Genomic DNA, 24,148 nt, shown 5'->3' on the forward strand with positions numbered 1-24,148 from the left:
TGCTAGCCCCAGGTAGGTAATGCAGACCACACTGTAGCTCGCTGTGAAGAATCTACACAACACTTTGCAGTCAAAGTTGCCGAGATTCACTTTGACTTGGATGATGTAGTTGATTTAGGTCTTGTGAATGTAACTGTGCCCCCTGCTTCTCCTGTGTTAATGGATGAGTTGCAGTTGCTGCAGCCTAATGATATGGTCAGGGCCTTTGGGAAGGTGAAAGCTATCAAGAGCTACCATGTGTCCTATGGATCCTTGCCCTTCCTGGATCATAAAAGCTGCCAGAAAGGGACTGGGTGACTGGGCAGGAGGAGTGGTGAATGCCTCCTTGCAACAGAGTAGGATGCCCACATGTTTAAAGGAGGCAATAGTAAGACCACTGTTTAAAAAAATCTTCTTTGGACCCCACAATACTGAATAATTACAGACCATTATCTCACCAACCTAGCAGTTCGAAAGCATGCAAATGCAAGTACAGTAGATAAATAGGTACCACATTGGTGGGAAGGTAAAACGGCGTTCCCTAGTCACGCTGGCCACGTGACAATGGAAACTGTCTTCAGACAAGCGCTGGCTCTACGGCTTGAAAACGGGATGAGCACCGCCCCCTAGAGTTGGACACAACTGGACTAAAAAATGAACCTTTACCTTTTTATTTAATATCCCATTCTTGGGGAAGGTGCTAGAGTTTCTGGATGAGATTATCTAGATCCATTTCAGTCTGGCTTCAGACCTGGTTACAGGACAGGGATGGCTTTGGTCGGATGACCTATGCTGGGAATAGGATAGGGGATTTGTGACCCTGTTGGTTTTATTGGACCTCTCAGGGGCTTTAGACACTATGGACCACAGTATCCTCCTGTCCCGTCTCTCCAGAATGGGACTTCAGGGCAGTGTTTTACAGTGACTCCAGTCCTTCCTGGAGGACAGAACTCAGGAGGTGATGCTGCGGGATTTAGATGGATTGTTACTGCAGTACTGTGTGTGGTTTTTAGATGGATTGTTATTGTGTTTTCCATTTCCATTTCCCAAAAATTAGGAAATGAACATGCCCACATAACATTAAAACTGAAAATGTTTAACTCATTACATTAATACTATTGATGCACTAATTAAAATCAATTTATGCATTCTCTGAGGAGACATGTGTCACTGAAAAAAACCACACTTCCCTTTAAAGTCTAGTTTTTGGCAGACACCCAACCTGGACTACAACACACAGAAATCTTAATACAGCCAAATCTACATAATTTCTCAGGACATCTGGGAGTCATAAAGCAAAGCAAACATCCAGGGCTCTCTGAGTGCAAATAGGAGAACACCTAAGCAAAATTAGGAACAAGAGAATACAAATTCCTTTGGTTAATATTTATATGAAAAATTACCATCTTTTAAGCAATTTGCAGTTTGGGGCATTAGATGCAGTGTACCCACACAGGGAAAAGACTTTACTGAAAAGAGAAATAGATTGGATATTAAGATTAAATACACTGGCTCCGAGGAGACTGAATGAAGAACGGGATTTCCCTCCTCTACTTTAAGAATGTGATTCCCTGCACAGACCTTGTAGATCAGATGTTTGTTGATTAATGGGTGTGATTGCAGATAACAGATGAGTGGGAAAGTACTTAAGACCTAAAGGATTTTTTTCTCACAATGGACTTCAAACAACTGATGGGAGCTGTGTGCAGACTGGTGAAAGAAAGGAAAAAGGAAACAGAACTGAGATTCATGCTATGTATAAGGACAGAGATTATAAGGGCTGAAAGTGTTTACTAAATGTAGGGTAGGCTTCTAATATTTCCATGAGAATAATACTTCCATGAGAATAGTGTCACAATTATAATTTGAAGTGACTGGACTTGTGCAAAATTATAAATGTAAATACTTATACATATACTGTACTTCTCTCTAGATCTACTTGGCTATATATACAGTAAGCAGATCTAGATAGGGGTGTGTGTGTGTAAATATATATATATATATATAAATCTTTATTCTATAAACAGACTTTGTTTAAAAAAGAAGCCCAATGCGTGACAGCCTAATGGTTTTTTTGGCCTTCTTCGGGGACTGTATCATTACATGACTTGGTCCCCAGTCAACAGGAGTTTTGCCATTACTTAAATCACCTTATCCAACTTCATGTCAGACTCCAGGTAACTCCATGCCTGTCAGAATGTTTGAGGAAAACTAATTCAAAAATTATCCCAACTGTCTAGGTTTTTCTCCACCCTTATCTCCCACAACAGCCCTATTACTATCATGCTACTTGATTTGGCTCTAAAATACTTGGTCTTTCAGGTCTGAGCTGGTTATTAAAAGATTATAAAATATAAACATACTAAAAAAAGTTTTCATTTGTTTCCAAAAGGCTGGTTGGTTAGGTTCTTAGCTGAAGCTCAAGGTCCCTAGACTATGTCCATTTACTCAATTGCTTTGTTTTTAATGAGGCTGTTTATCAAGGTCTCAATCTGTTACACTACCATTCACGATTCTGCTTTTCTTTGTCCTGTGTAAAAAAAAATCTGTAAATTGCTTCAATCCAGGTGGCCTTTCCTGCTAATTAAGTTGAAGGTAGGCCTTTTGCTCTGGGACCCATTGAGTGATGAGTTAAAACAGAAAAGGGGAAGATGATAATGGATCCCTGTATTTTCCAAACACCCAGGAGAGCTTAAGAAGGGATCTAACTATGTGTTAACATGACGCAGATGGGTTTCTAAACCCGTTTGCTTATGAAAGGTGAATTCTGTAGGCAGATCTACAGAACAATAGGTGGAACAGTGTGCCCTCTGATTTATCTCCAACCATCTATTTCTTCAGGGCATTCTCCTGCCAGTATGTGGCTAATCTCTCCAGTAACAGAGGTTAGAAAAACATATCAGAACAGGCCAGAAGGAGACACTTCTGGATCCCCTTATTAGAAGAAAGGCAGCCTATAAATAAAACAAATAAAATAAATTAAATAAATAGCACTGCAGGGGGCAGTAATGCAAATACGCATTGCTACAGCAATCTATTTGCTTAATAATATTTAATTCCTGCCCTTAGTATATATAACAGAGATAATTGATAATTATTTTAGTGTGTGAATTTTGGAAATTACTAAAAGAAATTATAGAAATATATTGTAAGAGCAACAAATATGCCACTACATAATGCTTGAAATCTTATTTTCTTCTAAGTTTCAGTCAAACTTTTGGCAACTCTAACCAACTAGTTTTGTCAATTTAAGCTGCCACAAAAACTGTAGAGCCATTTTTTTCAAATTCTGTATAGAATAATATATTGCCATTACCTAATGGGTAAGGTGCATACAAAGATGTATGCACCTGTATAGATGTATGAGATGTATGCCTATATGCAGAGAAATTGCCCATACATGCACACAGTTTTGCTGCCCAGAGGATTCTGCCAATCATCATCATCACCATCAACGTACAACTGCAGAGCTGGAAGGGACCTTATGGATCACTAAGTCCAACCTCTGTCATGGAGGAAAAGTGGGGAATCAAACTCCCAACGTCTGGCTCCGCAGCCAGATACCCAAACCACTGACGTATCCTTTAAAAGGACATAAAGGAAGTGGAAAGAAGGTCAGTCCACAGAGGAAACATACAGACAAGTAGCAAAGAAGGCAAAAAACAAAATTAGCAATAGACATTCAAAGTAACAAAAAAAGAGCATTCAAGTATTCATGTAGTAAAGTTCAAAGAAAAGAAATAGTGCTTCTATGGGAATGGAAAAATGATAAAAGATGACAAAGAAATGGCAGCAATGTTCAATTCCTACTTTAGCTCAGTCTTTTCTGGAAAGAAGACCAATGACCCTCCAGCCAAAGTGAAGGGGACATGGCTGAGGCTTGAGACTGATCAACAAATTGTCAAGCGTACCTTATAGGACTGCAGGATAGCTCAATGATTTCTGCATCTGGTTGCAGAGCCAGAGGTATGGAATTCAATCCCACACTGTGCCTCCCTGACAGGGGCTGGACTCAATGATCCACAGGGTCCCTTCCACCTCTGCTATTCTAAGATTATTTTAAATTTCCAGGATCTGATGAATGAACTGGCTGAAGAACTCTCAGAGCCACTGTCTGTTATTATCCTGAAATCATGGAAGATGGGTGAAGTGCCAGATGATTGGAGAATGGGCTAACATTGTCCCTATCTTCAAAAGGGGCAAAAAAAGGACGAGCCTGGGAACTACAAATCAGTCAGTCTAACATGAATCCCAGGAAAAATTCTGGAGCAGATTCTAAAGCAGTTACACTGCAACCACATTGAAAACAAGGCAGTAATAAATAGAAGCCCACAGATTTGTCAAAAACGAATTCTGCCAGACTAATCTTATCTTATTTTTTGATCAGGTAACCTCCCTGGTAGATGTGGGAAGGCTGTAGATGTAATATATCTTGACTTCAGCAAAACACTAACTAGGTGTGGGCTGGATAGAAGAACTGTCAGGTAGATATACAGTTGGGTACAGAATCATACTCAGATAGTGCTTATCAGTGGCTCCTTCTCAGACCAAGAGGCAGTAACAAGTAAGGCACCACAAGGCTAAGACCTGGGTCTGGTGTACTTCTACATTTTTATTAAAGACTTGAATAAGAGGATGTAGAAAATACTTGTCAGAGTTTCAGATGATACAACATTAAGTGGGTTACTTAATATTTTGAAAGACAGAAGCAAAATTCAAAAATATCTTCACAGGCTTGAGCATGGGTGTAGCGTTCTCTATTTAGTTCATCTATGGTTCTTGTTGTATAATGTAATGATTTTTGAATATTCATGTTGCTGAAAGGCGGAGCTGAGACAGATACTATAAGAGGCAGAGCCTGAGTCAATATTTCAGTCAGAGTGTGAGATGAAGTGAGTTCAAGTCAGTGTGTAGAGTTCAAGTCAGTGAGTAGATGGAGTGAGATTGATTCTGTTAGAGAAATGTAAGAGTCAGGCAGGAGAGAAAAGCCAGACTGAGTAATAGAGTGTGTAGTTTGGGAAATTTGGATGTGATTAACTACAGAAGATATTATGATTCAATCTATGTAATCAATAAACAAAAGTTTTATTTAAAAGGACTTGAAGTGTGGACCTGAGTCTTTCAGAAGTAAATGGTGATTTAAAGATCACCTGGTGGCAGCAAGTGTAAAAGAAGAGAGGGTCTGCCTTCGTGTGCTCTGGAGGCTTGAAGGTCAAGCAAGGGGCATGAGGGTGGACGCTACAATGGGGCTGAAAACAACAAAATGAAATTTAACAGAGATAAGTTAAAGGTTGTCAGGGAATGCTTATCAAATTTGCAGATGACACAAAATGGGATGGAGTACCTCCCCTGGAAGACAGAAACAAAATTCAAGAAGATCTTGATAAGCTCAAGCACTAAGCTGGAAAAAAAAAAAGAGAATGAAATTTAACAAGTATAAGTGCAAAGTTCTACACCTAGGGGAAAAAACCAAATTCAAAATTATAAGATGAGGGATATTTGCATATATAATATGAGAGAGAAGGATATTGGAATTATTGTAGATCACGTGCTGAATATAAGCCAACAGTATGATGTGACTGTAAAAAAGGCCAATGCTATTTTAGACTGCATTAACAGAGGTACAGTTTGAAAATCATGTGAAGGACTAATTCCCCCCTATTCAGTACTGGTTAGGCCTCATCTTGAGTACTGTGTCCAGTTCTGGACAACAGACTTTAAGAAGGATGCCAACGAACAAGTTCAGAGGAGAGCAACAAGGATGATCAGGGGACCAGAAACCAAGCCCTATAAGGAAAGACTGTTTAGTCTTGAGAAAAGAAGATTAAGGGGAGTGTGATTGGGTTCCTTCTCTAGGGTAGGCGGGCCCAGGGATTCAGCAGGAATGACAGCCAGAGACGAAGTAACAATCAAAAAAGGGTTTGTTTTATTAACTCCATCATTAAACAACTCAGAACTAAACGGATTCGGCAATTCGTCTTCATTTATCAAACAATACTTCTTGGGGTTGCCCCCAGGTCCATTGCTCTTAACTTTTACTGTTTCTTTCCCCCAAAGTGGGTGACCCAATTCTTGTTCCCGACTGGCGCACTCAGTACTGAACAAGTTGTTCGGCAACATGGATGTATCACCACAGATCCCTCTAATCTGGGAAGGAAAGGACTGGTTCCACCAAGGATCCCCCTGTCCACCACCGAAGGGTTGGCCAGATCCATTCCTGACTTCCATCCCTCTTGCTGGGTGCCCGTGCCCACCTTAGCAACTTCTTTGGGTAAAGGCAGCAATCCGTCCTCCTTCATCAGGTTCGGGAAAGTCTTTACCAAGGTTGCAATCTTTTCTCTTTCTACTCCCGTCTCCACCGTCTGAGTACTCTCTTCCCTTTTTCCTTCTACCCCCTTCTCTCTCCTCCTCCTCCTCCTTTATAGGATCATCCCACTTCCACGTCTCTAACTCCTCCCCCCAGTCCTTCATTCTCTCCGCCAAGAACACTTCTATCGCCTTATTAGTTCCACTCTCATCATCGTCCAGCTTAATCAGTTCTCCCACTACACATCCTTCGTGTTCTTCGCTCTTGGAGGTCTGTGAGGACGGCACACTTGTCTGTCTCCACTCACAGGGAGACATGATTGTTGTTGTTTTGTTGTTTAGTCATTAAGTCGTGTCCGACTCTTCATGATCCCATGGACCAGAGAATGCCAGGCCCTCCTGCCTTCCACTACCTCCCGGAGTTGGATGAAATTTGTGTTGGTAGCTTCGATGACACTGTCCATCCATCCCATCCTCTGCCGTCCCCTTCTGCTCTTGTCCTCCCACTTTCCCAACATCAGTGTCTTTTCCAGGGAGTCTTCTCATGAGATGGCCAAAGTATTGGAGACTCAGCTTCAGCATCTGTCCTTCCAGTGAGCTTTGGAAGAGATATGATAGCACTTTTCAAATACTTGGAATATATTTAAAACTGAACTCCCAGTTGTAGATATATAGAGGAGGGGCATGATCTGTTTTCAGTCATTCCAGAGTGCAGGACACACAATAATGGGCTCAAGTTACAGAAAGCCAGATTTCAGTTGAGTATCAGGAAAAACTTCCTGTATTTGAGCAGTACAGCAATGGAACTAATTACCTGTAGAGGTTATGAGCATTCCAATGCTGGAGGAATTCAAGAGAAAATCAGACAACCATCTGTCAGATATACTTTGAATTGGATTCCTGCACTGAGCAGGGGATTGGACTTGATGGCCCTTCAGCTCCATTATTCTATTGGTTCTATGATAATCCTTAAAAGTAACTCTTCCAAGCTCAAAGCTGCAAAGGCAATATAATCAATGGATCAATATTTGCTTATTATTTGGGAAATACTATTGCCAGCTTGTGCCACGGGACAGATTTACATCTCCATCACAAATATGAGAAATCTGACAAATCTGCAGAATATTTCTAGTACCTGAACCTATTAGAGGAAAGATTTGCAGTACAGAATGGTCTTTAGTATACCATATTAAGGTATTTCATACTTTAATATTTTAATATATATCTTATATAAAACCTGACTGAGAATGATATGAACCAACCAGTAATTCTTGGATGAGATACCATTATGGAATATCACAGATCACCAGGTAAAACTAGGAAAGATGTCGACCTCAAAACCCTCCATATGCCAACGGTCTGACTCTGAACAACTACACTGCAGTGCAAAATGTATACATATAGCATCTCCACAGTAGTTGAGGACTTTGAAAATGAATGTCTCACATTGAAATCTATAATTCTAACTTCTGCATCACCTGGAAGAACATGAACACTATTTGTTCATACAAAATATATGCTTTTGGATGTGAAATACTGTTGCATGAAAGAAAGCAGAGCACAGTCTGAATTAGAAAAATAAAAGTGCACCAAATTGTTTGGTTTTAATTCTCAAGGGTTATTGATAAAACAGCAGCAATAACAACAACAACAACAATAAACACTTCTTTCATATAACCAAACAAGCTAACTAATCTTGCTCAGCAAACACTGACATTAACACAAGGGCCATGGCCAACTGCTCCAGGAGCACTGCCAAAGCTGAATTCCTCTGCCTGATATCATAAAACGACTTGTCTGTTGCATTTACAGTTCCAGTGGCTCTGGACTCAGCCTGACGAGCACCGGGCATCCTGGCTCCTATCCAGGAGAACAGATTTGAACCAAACCGCTATGCCAGAACATGTGCATTTGATTAGAAAAAAAGAAAGACAAATTATGCATATTTCTCCAGGATGGCCGTTTTCATCAGACCTTCCATTGTAAACTAATTGCAAAACATGCTGCTTTGCAAGTATCACCAAAAGCCTTTGTAACCTATAATAAACAATTATAGTTCCAAATGTGGGAGTCTTCCAACAACCTAATAATAAATCTTGCTCATGCTGCTGCTGCTTGGAGTTCAAGCCCAGAATAGGAATAAGTTTTAATTTCTAAAGCTTGCATTTTTACGCAGCTGATCATATAACAACAGCAGCTTGGGACTTCCTTAATGAGGAGATATGTAACCACTGCTGTGGTTCTTTTTCAGTCATACCAATCTGGTATAGAATGAATATGTGACACAGAGCAGCAGTTTTGAAAACCTTGAAAATCAGAGTTGGAAAACATGTGGAAAGCCTCCAGTGATGACGCTAGTTAGCAAAGGCCTCACCTTATTCTTTCATTTGTTTGCAAGTTACTCTCCACGTTTCAAACTTGTAGCCCTGTTAGTTCCATGAAAGTTTACATTAAAATATAGAAATTAGTGTTTAAGGTGCCACAATGTCTTTTGCTTTTGTTTTGAGTTTCTTGTTCAAGGACCTCCACATGCAGAAGGTGATGACAGAAAGGACAAGGCTAATGTGTTCTATATCCCCATAGATTTACTGCACCCCAGTCAGAAAATGTCTGAACAGGACTTAACTTACAGCACAGATCTGTGCAGGGTAGAGTGGAAGATAAGCAAGTTCAGAGGTTGGAAAAGGACACTGCTGCCCCCAGGACCCACTGTGACTACAATCACTTCCACAGATGTGAAACATGAGGTAAAATACAGTCGTGCTCCGCTTGACGATTACCCCGTTTAACGATGAATCCGCTTCATGATGATGTTTTTGCAATCGCAAAAGCGATCGCAAAAGGATATTTGAATGGGGTTTCTTCGCTTAGCGATGATTGGTTCTCTGCTTCGGGAACCAATTTTTGGCTAAACAATGTTTTTTCAACAGCTGATTGGCGGCTCTCAAAATGCCTCCCCCACTGTTTTTAGGAGGCATTTTTCGCAAGACAGGCACTGGAAAATGGCCACCCTATGGAGGATCTTCGCTTTACGATGAGGTATTTCGCCCATTAGAACACATTAGCCGGTTTCTAATGCATTCTAATTGGCTTTTTAATTTCGCTTGATGAGGATTTCGCTTAACAGCAATTTCAACAGCGCGGATTATCGTCGTCAAGCGAGGCACCACGATAAAGTGAAATAAAAACATCAACTTGAGATTCATTTCCATCTGGATGGGTTGGGGGGGGCTCAGTCTCTCCTGTCTTATGGAAAAACCACCACTCCTGGAAGCTTCCAGGAATGTCAAAACCATTTTCTTCAAGGGGACTGGGAACTAGCCTTGGGGGTCACATATGGTTTTTGGAAAACATTTTGTACACCTATGGGAAAGAGGATAGCACAGCAGCCTAAGTCTAGGTCCCATCCAATCCAATGGGAATTGATTATGTTGCCTGTGACTTGATAGCAGCATGGAAACTATTTCAGCTAGTAAAATAAACTATCACACAAATCAGGCAAAGTGTTGCCCTCTAGATGTTGTTGGCCTGCAACTGCCAATGTGCCTCACTGTTTGAGATGGTTGCTAGGAGTTGCTGGGAGTGCCTAGCAATCTATGGGCAGCGGAACTTCACCCACTCCAAAAACTTACAGGATTTCTTACAAAAAGTAGTTAATGCTATGCTAGAAGTTTCTTGTTTCTTGTGTTACAGCCACCCAGCCTCCTTGGGCACTGTTATCAAGGCTGGACTCTTTGCGAAGCAGAGGTCCTACCATTCTGAGGTGCAGAGTCAGCTTAGAAGTTTGATATGGAGGAGGGCATTTAATACAAAATCTAGCCTCCTTCAGATATAAAAGGCTCCTTTGATAGCACTCCTGTGCATCTTCCTCTGCAAAAGCAACACATTGGAGACAGATGCCACCAACACTTTCTCTGAGAATGAAGCTCCCCATCTTTTCGTATGTACCCTACCCTACTGCCATTCATTTCAGTGCAACTACTTTCCATTTACAGGATAACTGATACGGGGAATCTCCCAAACAAGTATTACGTACATATCCAACAGTGTTCCAGTGACATTGAGGATTATGTTATGTACTCTCATCCTTCACCTCTGTGTTTCTCAGTGACAGTTCATATTTGAATGCACAAAGTTGCAAGGTCAGTCACCAGCATCTACAGGTAGAGCCAGGGCAGAATTTTTCCTAAAACCTTGGGAAGCCAGAGGTAGTCAGAATAGACAACACTGAGCTAGAAGAATTAATGGCTTGACTCAGTCTAATGCAGCTTTCTATGTTTTGAAACTGACACAGGAATCTCAGAAATAAAAATAAGTAAACATGCCAACACATGTTCCTGCAGTAAGGAGAATCAAGTAGAGACTGGAACCACTTACTTTTTTTTCCTTCTGGATGACAACTCCCACAATTTCCCACCCAGTATAGCTGGCAGAGGTTTTCAGGACTTGCAATCCAGAAACTGATGCAACATACATAACACAATGTCACAGAACATTACAGCTGAGTGATATCCATCAGCTGTAATATGATAAGGCAGTGGTCCCCAACCTTGGGCCTCCAGATGTTCTTGGACTACAACTCCCAGAAACCTTCACCACCACCTATGCTGACCAGGATTTCTGGGAGGTGAAACCCAAGAATATCTGGAGGCCCAAGGTTGAGGACCACTGTGATAAGGTATCAATACAGTTTTTTGTTACTAGGTATACTATCTATATGACGAATATAGCATCCACTGAAACGCGAACTACATTCAGATCTAGATCAAATTACTAATGCTTTTGCTCCACTGAAATTATTGAAACATAGTCATGACTCACTTGTCCCATTAATTTCCATCAGATTGAAGTATGACAGACTTCATGTGGATCCAACTGCAAAGTTCACTTGTTAGCACTAACCACTATTTCCTTTATACATACAGATGTTACTAGTTATGGTTAAATTGTGAACTAACAGAGAAGTGAAGAGGCTGACAATGATTCTTAAAATTATTGTTCAGATTATTACGTAAGTTGCTTACATGTATGTCAATTGTTTACAGAAATTTTAAATTGTGAAACAGTAACGGCAAATTGCATCTGAAAGAGTAGCTCAAAGTGTGCTCAAAAGCTTATGCCAAAGGAAACTCGTTAGTCTTTAAGGTGCATAAAACTTGTTTTTGTTGCATGGTCTAACTGTGTATAGAAACTTTAATGCAGGTTGCAGTATGAAACACAAAGAATTAGCAGATATAAGGGCATAATTAAAATATTCCACTGTGTTGCAATGGTGACAACAGTTCTAACTTGTGTGTTATATTGCATTTTAGATACTCTGCTTAAAGGAATCCTGCACATATCACTTAATGGTACACTTTTACTGCACTTCTGAATTACAGGGCTCTTTAGTTGTCCAGTACAGTATTTATAGTCATCTGCCTTTCATCTGATGACTGACATTACACCTGACTATAAACTGAATTCTTGGGAACTGTAGACATTAACATAAAGGCTTGTTTTATGTAAAGAATACAACAAGGTTTGAAGCAGCATAGTCCTAGGGACGTGTATTCTGAATTTAACTCCAGTGGTTACTATTGGATTCACTCATACCTGTTTATAGGATTGCAGCCTTAAAACAATGATGCAACAAAGCCCATTCTTACAACTGATACTCAGTCCTTGGGCATAGGTTAAGAATTAATTTATTGATTAACAGATCAACATAAAACGACTTCAGCTTCAGTGTACAGATTCCTCCTCATGAACATTTGAAACACAAAAACACAAATAAGAATGGCTCAAATGCACTCATTAAACATCTTGCTTTAAAAAGCATCTAGGCTATAATCTTACTGTACGTGATTAGAAATAGATTCTTTATTAAAATCATGTTCTGTTTTTTTCATGGTCGCATTCAATGAGCTACTATGTCAAAACCGGATAAAAACAGCAGTGTACCATATCCTGACCATGTTTAAGCGATACAGGAGCACCCTGGTTCTCTGTGCACAATCTCCTTTCTTCTCACTCATGAAATCCATGTACCATTCAGACATATTAAAGGTTAACAGTGACCAAATGGTACATGTGTGTTCTATACTATAATTTTTATAAAACCAGTATTAATCATGGTTAGAACCAAGTTTGCAAACTACAGTTTTGACTTTACTGTAAGTATTGAACAAAGTTGGATTCAATGGCCTTAAGGCCCCTTCCAACTCCAACTCTATTATTCTACAATTCTGTGATAACTATTCAAAAGACTGAGAATGCTGCACCACAGTTAGCTCTAACAAGTGAAGGGATCTGATACAGCATCAATACTTAATTTTCAATCTACTGTAGCTGAAAGAACAGAAGACTATGCAACCAAAGAACACATCTGTAATATGCAATTCAGCTTTGGTTATCTATCCGCATCATTTGATTACCTGTTTCCCACCACTAAGTGGTGACATGGAAAAATATGATACATAACACAAGTTATGTCAGTGAAATTGCACTGAAATGTCAGATCAGCAACAGCCAGTTGAACCAATGAATGCACTGATAACATCCAAACTAAGCAAAATATATTTGGATCATGTTTATATACATTTGCATACATTTGACAACAAATCAGCACACACTGGGAGCATGCAGAAAGTTTGAACATTATTTCAAGGGAAACTACTTACTTTGTGTTCTACTTACTTAACACATAGGTACATAGGCAAAAGTTTAAGGAGGCAGCTATAGACATCAGAAGACTTTTCACTGCTATAACAACAATTGTGTTCATCTTGGGAAATATTTCTTCACTTATTTTCAAAATGCTTCCTCCTCTGTACTGTACTAAGCAACTTTCCACAGACAGCCTACTGAATTTAGTGAGACTTATTCACTATCAAATATTCTTAGTCCTGTCGTTTCACGAAGCCTTGTGAAGATAGCTGAAAATATTGTAACCACACTCAGAGAAACAGCTAGTCTGAGGGCTACAAACATTAACTCCTGAACCTCAGAAATGTTCCTGTTGGATCACAACTACCAGACTCACCCAACCAACATGACCAGTGGGGTTCATAGTCCAACAAACACTACAAGCTCTGATGAACTCAGTTTAGTCTCACTTCTATGTTTACAATGAATAAAAGTAAACCAAATAACAGTAAACTCATTTGTCAAGCATGGATCCATAAGCAGTTAAAAGAACCATCACATAGAGGAAGGAGGTATCAGCATGCTAGAGAAACCCCAAAGGTTTGTTAGAACACAAATATTTAGATCAAAGGTTTAAACGTAAGATTCTCTGAAACTGTCCAATGCAGACTGGGTATGATCAGCAGCTATGGAAAGTTGGAAGGCAAAATGGAAGACTGTGCCAGATAAAGGAACAGATTATTTTGGAACAGGGCATGGCTAGGTGGCACCCTGAAAAAGTGCAGCATATTATTGTTACACTTGTGAGGCTCAGCAATTACGTACACCTGAAGAAGGGCTGTTAAGCTTCTCTTTTTACTATTAAATATCAGTGGGGATTCTCGAAGTAATAAATAATACAGGAACAAGGAACCAACTGCTAATGAATTTGTCAAGAGGTAGCTAATGTCACTTACTTTAATCATTGATACATCTATAGGATATTCTTTACCTCTTGAGTGATAAAGGATGTACTGTCAATGAAACAAAGAGAGAAAGATACCAGTACAGGTTACCATGACAGGCCTTCCTCTGATTTTCATTTACTCCCTTATGCCTTCTAGACACCTTTTGCATTCTACAGCAGCAATTCTTTGTACACATATTAGGGGTAAGCTCAGTGATATTTATCTTTGAGTAAACACACACAAGTTCAGGGTTAAGACACTAAAAAAAAGGTTTGAAATGGTGCAGCAGTTACATCTAAGCAGTGGTACAAACCAAAAGAATTAATGTTGGTATCCACACTTCTGTCACTTTTCAACAGAAATTAATTTATTAATTGCAGTGGATTTTGTTTTATTTACTCAGCTGTGCAGTGGCCTCTGCTGGCACATATGTGCATAAATTAGGGATTAACTTTATTACCTCTCTAAAGACAAGCTAAGCTGCTCAGAAGCCTGACAAGCACTCAGCGTAAGAGTACCAGGATGATCCAACCTGGAGCTTAAAGGAAAGTGACAGGAAAGTAACTTGTTAATCTAATTATGCAACTAATTTTTTTTTAAAAAAAAAACTTTTGACACCTTTCAAAATCATTTTGCTTTTCCAAAGCAGTCTCAAGAAACTTCTACTTATTTCTTAACAATTCTTTATTAAGATGGCTGTTAACAAGGGAAAAGAAAGTTTTGGAAGACTGATGACACTGCTATGCTCTGACTCAAATCACCTGGCCTATCCCAGTAATAACTATTTATTTATTTATTTATTTATTTATTAAATTTATACCCCGCCCCTCTAGACCATGTCTACTCGGGGCGGCTTACAACATAAAATCTATAGTTCATTCATATGCATGTGCTATACTTCAAAGTGAAATATTTTTACACACATTATATTGGAAGTAGCTCTACTAGATAGAACACAGCTTATTTACATGACAATGGCCAGGATCATTAATTTATTAAGAAATTAGGAAGACTCCCATTCATAATAACTACATTGTGCAACTTAAAAGTTTAAAATGAAAAGATTAATTCTGAGCACATTACAATAAATGATAAGACCAGCTAAAACCAAAACAACCACCCCCTATTTAAAGCTCTTACCTTGGACCTTTCTTTGACATAGTATTTGCCCAGTCTACTTCCACAGAACATCACCAGCCTGTCTATCAGCGACAAAAGAAAGTTGATGGCCTCACATCCCTCTTCGGTGCCCGCAATCCACTTTATCTGATCCCCCCTCAAGTGTCTCTTGGAGATGCCATTGCGCTGGCCGGCCAGCTGACCATCTTGCAGCTCCCCATTAAAGTGCATCTGTTTCACACGTTCCAGGATACAATCTCCTACTAACTCGCCCAAAAAATTGTCCAGGTAGCAAAAGCCGATGTCATGCAAACAAGGTACAATATAGTCCAGGGCGATTTTTTCTAGATCTAACCTCATTATATGTCCCAACGGCATCTTGGGAATGCGATTAATTTCTTCCCCTTTGCACGTAGAGTCAAGACAACAAACACGCGGGAAACCGTGCCAAGAAAAAAAAGTCAATAATTCTGCCAAACCGAATCGGACACCAAACAAGCCCGCCAAGTCTAACTCTTTGAGTTTCAAGCAAAAAGAGCGAATCTGTGTCACACTGGAATGTCCAAAAAAGTTTTGCTGAAGTAATGTTTTGTCTTCAGGGCACTTGATCGGAGCCTTCCCGGCACCGTCCCAGCCCTGCCTGGCGCGATAATAGTATGAACCGTGATTGCACTCCTCCCTATAACTGACCTACACCCATTGCCAGAACTAGCACCTTAGCAGACAGATCACAGCTGAAGGAGGAAACTGCTGAAACCCTTTTCTATCCGCTTTGAGGCTGGGAGATCAGTGTGCTAACCTCCCCCCCCCTCCCGATCAGTTTGCTGATAATGACCCACCCGCGCGCGCTTTATTTTAGGAGCAGGGTCCGGCAAACTCCTTTCAATTTATTTACCAAGGGAGCAGATGGCCCCTCTCTGATTAATACGTCTGCTACGTGCAGAATGTGTTCCTACTCCAACAACGAGTGGCACGTGGGTGGAGCCCCGGCCTGGGGGGGGGGAATCAGTCTTAACCCGGGTCCACCCGCCCAGCGCAAGGGAACGAGAATTCAGCCAATCAAATGACAGACAGGGCGTAGCTTCTAGCAAAACCTCCAACCACGGCAGGGTTCACGGTTGAAATCATTGAGTAAGGGAGGGGGGGAAAGGAAAGCCGCGTGCCTGGAGGAGGCGTGCCTTATCGTTCGGCGGGTACCGCCCACTCCAAAGAGGGGGTGTGGTTTCCGCCATTGAGGAATTCTCCCCAAGCATGTATGCTTCTACTACGGTCACACGCCACAAGCCAATGTAAACAAAAGGTGGAGAAGAGGGTGTTAAGTGCGCAAGTGCCAGGGGAGCCTCGTTTGGTAACTTAATACTGCACTGTACTACAGTAATGGAAGAAGGAGGAAGTTTACAAGTCCTTACCATGTTTCCTTGCTTTTTTTTCAGAAGGCCTTTCTCCCTCGCCACCCACCCCGTTTCACCACCTGACCTTCTGCAAACAAAGCAAATTTAGATGGCTGGAAACTATTTTGGAAACAATGCCATTGGACCGTGGCAGCAATTCTCGCCTTTTTGAAGCGTCCCTTTACAGGCGCTGTATTGGAAAGTATTCCTACGATTATATCCTGTGGAGTTCTAAATCTCATCCCATCAACCATATACGCCCACGTCCATCGCTCAAAAGGATACATAGTACATACTTTAGAAAAAGTTATTGAAGGAAGTGTTTTCTCATCCCAAAATGTTTTTTCCCTGAACTCACTATTCAGAAACTGGTTAACAGTTTTAACGATCTGGTTTTCTGATTTCAAGTCTGGAGGAGAGCGACACGGAAAGGACCCAGCGCGTTATTCTTTAGCGCCAAGAGAATTTACCCAATTCATAAATATGTGAGCACGTGGACTAGCTTGTCGTGTGAACCCTATCAGTTGTTTTTTTAAAAAAAAAAATATCGAAGCCCTCGATTTCGGGACTGGCCTCAGAAGTAGAAGTGGGGAGCAGAAAGAGAAAGGGAAAAGTCAAGTAAAGCGACGTGCCCAGAAACTGCCCCGTTAAAGACCCGGAGTGCCCGGAATAGCAGAGAGATTAGCAACTTTGGCGAAGCAGTCAAGACTGCCCGCTGGACGTCCGAGTTCTTGGTGCTGAAGCTACTGACCTTGTGTCTTCCTCTAATTTTGTAGTGCCCCAGCTTCCCATCTGCGTACATGATGAGTTTATCCATTCTTTTCAGGAGGTAGCCTATGTTCTCACAGCCTGGCTCACTGCCCTCTACCCACGCAATCTTGTCCCCTCGGATGCCTTGGCTGCTGCCTGCCCTCTGACTCGCCAGGGCGCCGTCCTGGAATTTGCCACTCAAGTGCAAAGCCAGGACTTCTTGGAAGACTTTCTCGGCCATCCTGTGCCCCAGGAAGTGGTCCACAATGCACAAGCCGTAAGCGTTCATGCAGGGCACTATGTACTGCGAGACAAGCCTCTGAGCATCTCTGCGGTGCTCTCTGAGAGGAGGAGCTCGCTTGGGAGGCCCGGGGCCGGGGCCGGGCGAGGGGCCTTCGACGGCTCGGGCCTCCGCGGCGTTGGCGGCGCACACGGCGGCTTCCAGGGAGCCCTGGCTCGCCGCCTTAGCCGCCGACCCGTCGGGCTCCTGCTCCTCCCGCCCGCCTCGGCCACCATCCTCGCGGCTCCTCGCGGCGTAATTGATGAAAATCTTCCTCATGCTTTCTACTGAGTCCTCCCTAAACTCGGCCGGGGGCTGCTGCTCGGGTGCTTCCCAGCCGGAGGCCATGGGCCGGCAAAGAAGGATCAGTTCCCCCTCGCCCGCGGCATCGCCTCACCCGGGCGACGCCAGGCTGCTGTTCCTCCGGCTGCCTCCTCCGGCCTTGCTCGAGCGAGCTCCACGCGGGAAATGCCATGTTCGCCTCACACCGCCGGATACTACAGGGGACATGCCGCTCGGGAGCGTGCACACGTACCAATGGGAGCGAGCGGAGACGCCCGTCCGCCTGCCCGCCTTCCTCCCTCCTTCCCGCCCCTGCCGCCGCCCGCCTGCCCGCCCGCCCGCCGCCTCCCCCAGCCATCCCCTGGGGACACGAGCTGGGAACACGCGGGATCCAGCGAAGCGCACGGAAGAGCTCTCGGGCAGTGTTGGACGTGCCGGGAAGGCCCGGAATCTGGGGATGGTTACGTGCCCTCTCTTGCTGGGAACGACGGACGTGAGTCACAGAAAAAGCTCGAAAAACACCGAGCGCTATCTTCATCCCTTCACCTGGATAGACCCGGTCTTTGCCCTAGAAACGTGTTCACCCAGGCCTTTCCCGCCGCCCTTTGAGAAACCGGGAAAACCCGGTTGGTTTTGCCCTCCACTTACTGGTCCTCGGAGCTGTGCAAGACTAAAGGGCCGTCTGTCAATGGTTATGCAGGGGTTTAAAAGCCCAAACTCCTGGGCAGCGCATGGTCTCCTTGACCATGGCGTTGCAGGGCTTGAAAGAGAGAAAGCGGCTGGCCTCAGCTTCAAAAGGAAATTGAGTGCGAGCCTGAGTGGAAGCCATTATCCTTCGTGATCCCCAAGCGAAGCTCAATGGATGGCAACAGGTTGTTGTGCACTCAGTTATGAAGAAGTTACAGTTCGCACCAAGGCCCTCTCTCCTCGTGATGACCTCATTTGTGTGGCTGTAAAGAATCTTGGGCTTGAAAATCACACCAACTCCCCTCAGTAATTCTGTTCCACTTAAAGCAACTCCAGGCTCTGATGTATCCCAGTACAAGAGTGAGCCAGGCACATTACAAATGGAAACACATCAAGACTACAAACATCTACATTGCAGAACATGTATTCATATGTATATAATTTGTATGTGGTATGAAGCAAATTTCACACTCATTCCACCACCACCCTTCAGTAAGCAGAGAACATAATTGTAGTGCACTAGATCACTGGTTCTTAACCTTTGTTACTCAGATGTTTTTGGACTGCAGCTCCCAAAAGCCTTCACCATCACCTCTGCTGGCTGGGGTTTCTGGGAGTTGCAGTTCAGAAACACCTGAGTAACAAAGGTTAAGAACCACTGCACTAGATAATCATAGTAGTGTGAGTGACATGCCTCCATCTTCTCCATAGTTTTGACTGTTTTAGCAAGGAGCTTGTCACCTCCACAGTATTAGTTTTATGACCATGATACCTAAAGATGTGCTTTTAATATTGTATGTAAAACACATTGTTTGAGTAATTAGAGAGATGATTTCCTTTGACACAATTATTGTTCATGTACCTTCTTGATTCTCCATTAATGTCCTGCTCATATGTCAAAATTCCATCCTCCTGGGTGCTGCTTAAAATAATGTGCATGTAAAAGGCATATATCATAAAACCTAAATGTACCTGTGTTCTTATTCACATTGCTATGTCCAAGGTTTGAGAAATATATGCACATTAAATAGAAAATATCTACAATTAATAAATCATGTCTTATATATGTAAATAGTGTCAATTTGGAATGTGACAAGTGAAATTCAATAAGCATATTTCCTTGTCTTTGAAGGGTTTTGCCTGTCCTCCTTGATTTATAGTGCCAACTTAAAGAACAGCCTTCAGTCTCGAATGCTTAGATTTTGAAAGGAAGAAACAGACCTCCTATAAATCACATCTGATTGTGTTAAGATTTAGGTTACTTTTCAAAATCTGCTTTTCTCCATCACCCTCTTCCATATTGTGCACTAGTGTTTCAGAAACTAAACATTAAATCCAGCTGACAGATACTGTACACAGTATGGAATCCTCTCCCACTACTGTTAGATACGTACATTTGTATTTCACCAATGTAATGCAGGTGAAGACCATTTCTGGTGCTAAAGCCTGAATTTTTAACATGTAACTACTTATCCTTAAGTCATGTTTTGTTGCAGAACTCACATAGAGTTACACTTACAAGACTGGCATTTTATGGCATTTGTTATCCAATCTCCAAATTTCATGACTTGCCGTGTACAGAGTTCTACATTAGGCAGTTCTTTTACAGGATCATTAGGAAATGCAAATAATGTCTAAGGTAAGGTTTGAAATTCTACATAACTCTTCCATTTTTTATCATCTTTGCTTGAAAGAAGAGTTCTGTAGAAATTGAAAGCTTGCCTTGCTTGTAACTTTTCGTTGTCCAGTAAAGGTGTTGCCTAATCCAGAATTTCTGTGAATGGCTCAAACAGCTATATTTTCATTTGCTGTTCAATGGTTTTATTTTCTAAGACAAAAAAAGTATGGGATAAAAGTTATCTTGATAAATCTATTACATGTTGAAATTTCAGAGTGTTTGTTTGTTTGTTTGTTTTTGGACCAACATATATTGGGTTTGGACAAAAGAGTTCCATGCCTTTTTTCAGCAAGCTATCATGCTGAGAAGCAGGAATGATTACTCTGGTTATCATTAGGTTGGCCTTTTCAGGAATGAGTGGAATTGGAATTCTCAGTGGGTCCAGGAAACAAAAGTCTTATTAATTTATCCCAGATTTTGACTCTGCTTCTAAAAATAAATACACTGAAATTCCCATGGGCTCAGAAAGTACCCCAGACTTCACTTGGTACAGCTTTTTAAAATCTGCTCTCTCCCATTTTTATAGAAAAAATGTTGTGAAGATTAACAATATTTTTAACTTCTCAAACTTCTTTTTTTAATAGCAAGAACTGATACTTGAAGTCCATGTATAACATCAATTTTATAGTTGTCTTCTGCACTGGAAAGATTTTGAATTTTTTAATATTAATTGTCTGCTAATGTTTGCTTCCTTGAAAACAAATGATTTAAAAACCTTGAATGATAACTACTTTTGACTGGCTGGAATTCTGTAGTAAGTCACATTTATAGTCAACTCATTGAATCAATGGGGATTTGGTGAATCAACACTTACATACTGTAATTCCATTGAAATTGAAGAAAGCCTATGTACACTTATGTTAGTTTCATTGATTCAACAGGCCTACTTTAGGTGCAACTTGCTACTGGACATGTTAATTTAGCAGCACAATGTATTACGTAGGTTCTCTAGCTTTCTCAAGTTAATTTTGGTCATCATATAAGCAGCACGATGCTCTAACTACAGATGTATGAAATTGTGGCATGCACTTAGCAGCTAAAACATCATCCAAAGGTTGGCAAATAGGCACTACTGGCTCCCCATGCTAATCTTTTATTATTCAAGAACAGATGAGTTTGCTCCTGGGATGCTTAGAGTAAAAGATACAGACCTGAATTCTAAAGAGCAGTAGAAGTGGTTTCAACACACGTTTTCTGCATTCCAAGGCATTTGTTTTCGTTGCAGAGAACAGTGTGTTGAAACCACTTCCTCTGTGCACGTAGAAAAGCTCTCTTTTCTCACCCTCAGTTGACTGTCACACAGACCCTGTTGCTGAATCCAAACAAACTGAACTCACACTGCCATTGTGCAAAGACCTTTGTACAGAACCAAAATGTCATCGTTTATGTCCAGGACAAAGAATAGCCTCAGACCCTGTAGCAGTGTGACCAGGCACTTGCTAAACGCCCACTGGCTCTTGTGGTGGGTTGTCCTCCTCTTCCTGGCTTGTATTTATTGTGTAGCATCAAGCACGTGAGTAGGAAGCCCCCCCCCTTTTTAAATTATTTTTTACAAGTCCCTACAGTGACAGTCCTAACACTAGCTATTACAAAAATGTTCAAATGGTACAGAGTTTGCAGATGGCTGCTTGTAATCGTCTTAATATTCTTGGTGCTAAACTTGCTGGGTGGGTGAACCTTGTGGCAGCCTTGAATGGCACCAGTGTCTATCGCAGTGCAGATCTGGAAACAAGAAAGAAGCCCTGACTTCTGTAAGTGGTAATGAACTGCACTCATATTCGGCAGTGCAACTGGTAAACTAAGCCTAGTACACTTTGGTAATGAAGCAACAAAGTAAGCAGGCAAGCATACAACTACATGGTCAAATGTTATGGGATTATAAAACAGAAGAATATGAAGTATTTTTACTGACCACTCGACAAAGGACAATTTGAATTCGTCCAGCCCTTTTTGCTCCCAAAGCAGTTTTTTATTTTTTATATATATTTGTTTTGTTTTTGTTTTTGTAATCAGCCTCTGGGTGGCTTCTAACTTTTTCAAGCTGGAATTATTTGAACAGGCTTTTTTCCACATGCTTGGCTATGATTCATTCTTGTAAAGAGTGGGGTGTAAGTCTGTAGGTGGTGTTTTGGTGATGTAAGCAGTTGGGACATGATGTCCAGGACAGGGGAAGCATACTTATGCACTCTTATTTCTCCTGATCATTCTCTGAATCTTTTTTTTTTTACTTTAAAAAAAAATTCCAACATATATGAGATTAGCCCCAGATCACCCTATCACCTTATCGCTGGATCATCATTAATGCTGTTTCCCATATTTACACCCCCATCAGTTCTCTGTAAGATTGGCAGAGAAAGGACCAGAGGAAGGGAGGAAAGAAAGAGAGCTGTGGGATAGAATGCAAATTGAATCTCATTTAGTACAGTATCTCATCCAGAATCTCATCCAGGAACAGTGACTTCTCAAGTCAATCCATTTATGTTGCTTCTTTGTAGCTGCCCATAGTACAGTGGAACCTCTACTTACGAACTTAATCCATCCCAGAAGATGTTCGTTAGTTGAAATGTTTGTAAGTAGAAGCTCCATTTCCCATAGGAATGCATTGAAAACTGATCAATCCATTCCAGCAGAAGAAAAAATAAATAAATAAATAAAAGAAAAGACAATAAACAGAGCAAACCTACCCTCCAAAACCCACCCAGAACAATTTTTTTAAAAAGAAAAAGGAGCACCTTATTGGTCCGAAGCCTCCTGGGGGTTCCCTGCCGCCATGATTGCCACTATCAGAGACCTTCTGGGCATCCCCCGCAGCTGCGATCGCTGCCTTCGGAGACCTCCCGGGGGTCCCCCACCACCATCGGAGACTTCCTGGGGGTCCACCACCACCATCAACCTCCTGGGGGTCCCCCGCCACCGCAATCACTGCCATTGGAGACTTCCCAGGTGTCACGCGCTGCTGCAATTGCCGCCATCAGATACCTCCCGGGGGTCCCCCACTGCTGCAACTGCTGCCTTTGGAGGCCTCCCAGGGCTTCCCCACCCCGACACAGGCTTTCCCGGGGTAGACCGGGACTACCAGGGGAAGCTCCAGTAGACCTGGCCTGCCAGGGGAAGCCCTGGTAGACCAGGGCTTCCCCTTGTAGGCCCAGTCTACACCGGGAAAGCCTGCGTCAGCGTGGGGAAGCCCTAGGAGGCCTCCGAAGGCGGCAAATGTGGTGGCAGGGGACCCCCGGAAGGTCTCTGATGGCAGTGATTGTGGCAGCAGGGGACCACTGGGAGGTCTCGGAAGGTGCTGATCGTGGTGGTGGGGGACCTCTGGAAGGCTGAGCCTTCCTTTTCCTAACCATTGGGGTGAAAGCCTCTTCGCCACCAATGGTTAGCAAATTTAAATTTCCCACCCTTTTCCCCTGCCTTTTTTTGTTCATATCTTGAAGCTCCATTTGCAAGTAGAAGCAAAATTTTGTGAAAGGAGCTGTTCGTAAATTGGATTATTCGTAGGTAGGGACGTTCGTAAATAGAGATTCCACTGTAGAGGCAAACCACTAGGTTGGAGGGGTATAAATCCAACAAATGAATGAATGAATGAATGAATGAACGAACGAACGAACGAACGAACGAACGAACGAACGAACGAACGAACGAACGAACGAACGAACGAACGAACGAACGAACGAACGAACGAACGAACGAACGAACGAACGAACGAACGAACGAATGAATGAATAGTATTTTACTGTGTTCTTGGTCTGTTTTTTGTAGATGATATAAGGAGCCATTATGTTGCAGTGCTGGGCTTCTTTTTCCCAGTTAACAGAATGTGCGGGGAAGCATGCCAGGGCCTCCTGTCTTCCAACGCCTCCCGGAGTTGGGTCAGATTCATGTTGGTCACTTTGATGACACTGTCCAACCATCTCATCCTCTGTCGTCCCTTTCTCCTCTTGCCTTCACATTTTCCCAACATCAGGGTATTTTCCAGGGACTCTTCTCTTCTCATGATACAGCCAAAGCATTGGAGCCTCAGCTTCAGGATCTGTCCTTCCAGTGAGCACTCAGGGTTGATTTCCTTCAAAATGGATAGGTTTGATCTCCTTGCATTCCAGGG

The 24,148-nt window shown here is 42.1% G+C and overlaps 1 protein-coding gene and 1 long non-coding RNA gene across 4 annotated transcripts in view; one reads left to right on the forward strand and one right to left on the reverse strand.

Moving 5' to 3' along the window:
- The window catches only part of EGLN3 (egl-9 family hypoxia inducible factor 3), a 53,735-nt gene extending 35,946 nt beyond the window's left edge, over window positions 1-17,789 (reverse strand). The window contains exons 1-2 of one of the 3 annotated variants that reach the window (XM_020777867.3): window positions 15,000-15,932; window positions 13,869-13,925 (exon numbers count right to left, since the gene is read on the reverse strand). In XM_020777867.3, coding sequence (XP_020633526.1) covers window positions 13,869-13,925; window positions 15,000-15,356 — 414 coding nt within the window. In that variant the 5' untranslated portion in view covers window positions 15,357-15,932. Of the gene's footprint in view, window positions 1-13,868; window positions 13,926-14,999; window positions 15,933-17,120 lie in introns of those variants that run through there. The other 2 variants (XM_072986355.2, XM_020777868.3) reach the window with 2 other exon arrangements.
- Window positions 16,233-22,708, forward strand: LOC140703212 (uncharacterized). Its single transcript, XR_012082595.2, has 2 exons — window positions 16,233-16,326; window positions 16,412-22,708. It is a non-coding gene; the product is annotated as an uncharacterized LOC140703212 (long non-coding RNA).
- The last annotated feature ends 1,440 nt before the right edge of the window (window positions 22,709-24,148 follow it).

Source organism: Pogona vitticeps, chromosome 1 (assembly GCF_051106095.1).
Source record: "Pogona vitticeps strain Pit_001003342236 chromosome 1, PviZW2.1, whole genome shotgun sequence".
Classification (NCBI taxonomy): Eukaryota; Metazoa; Chordata; class Lepidosauria; order Squamata; family Agamidae; genus Pogona; species Pogona vitticeps.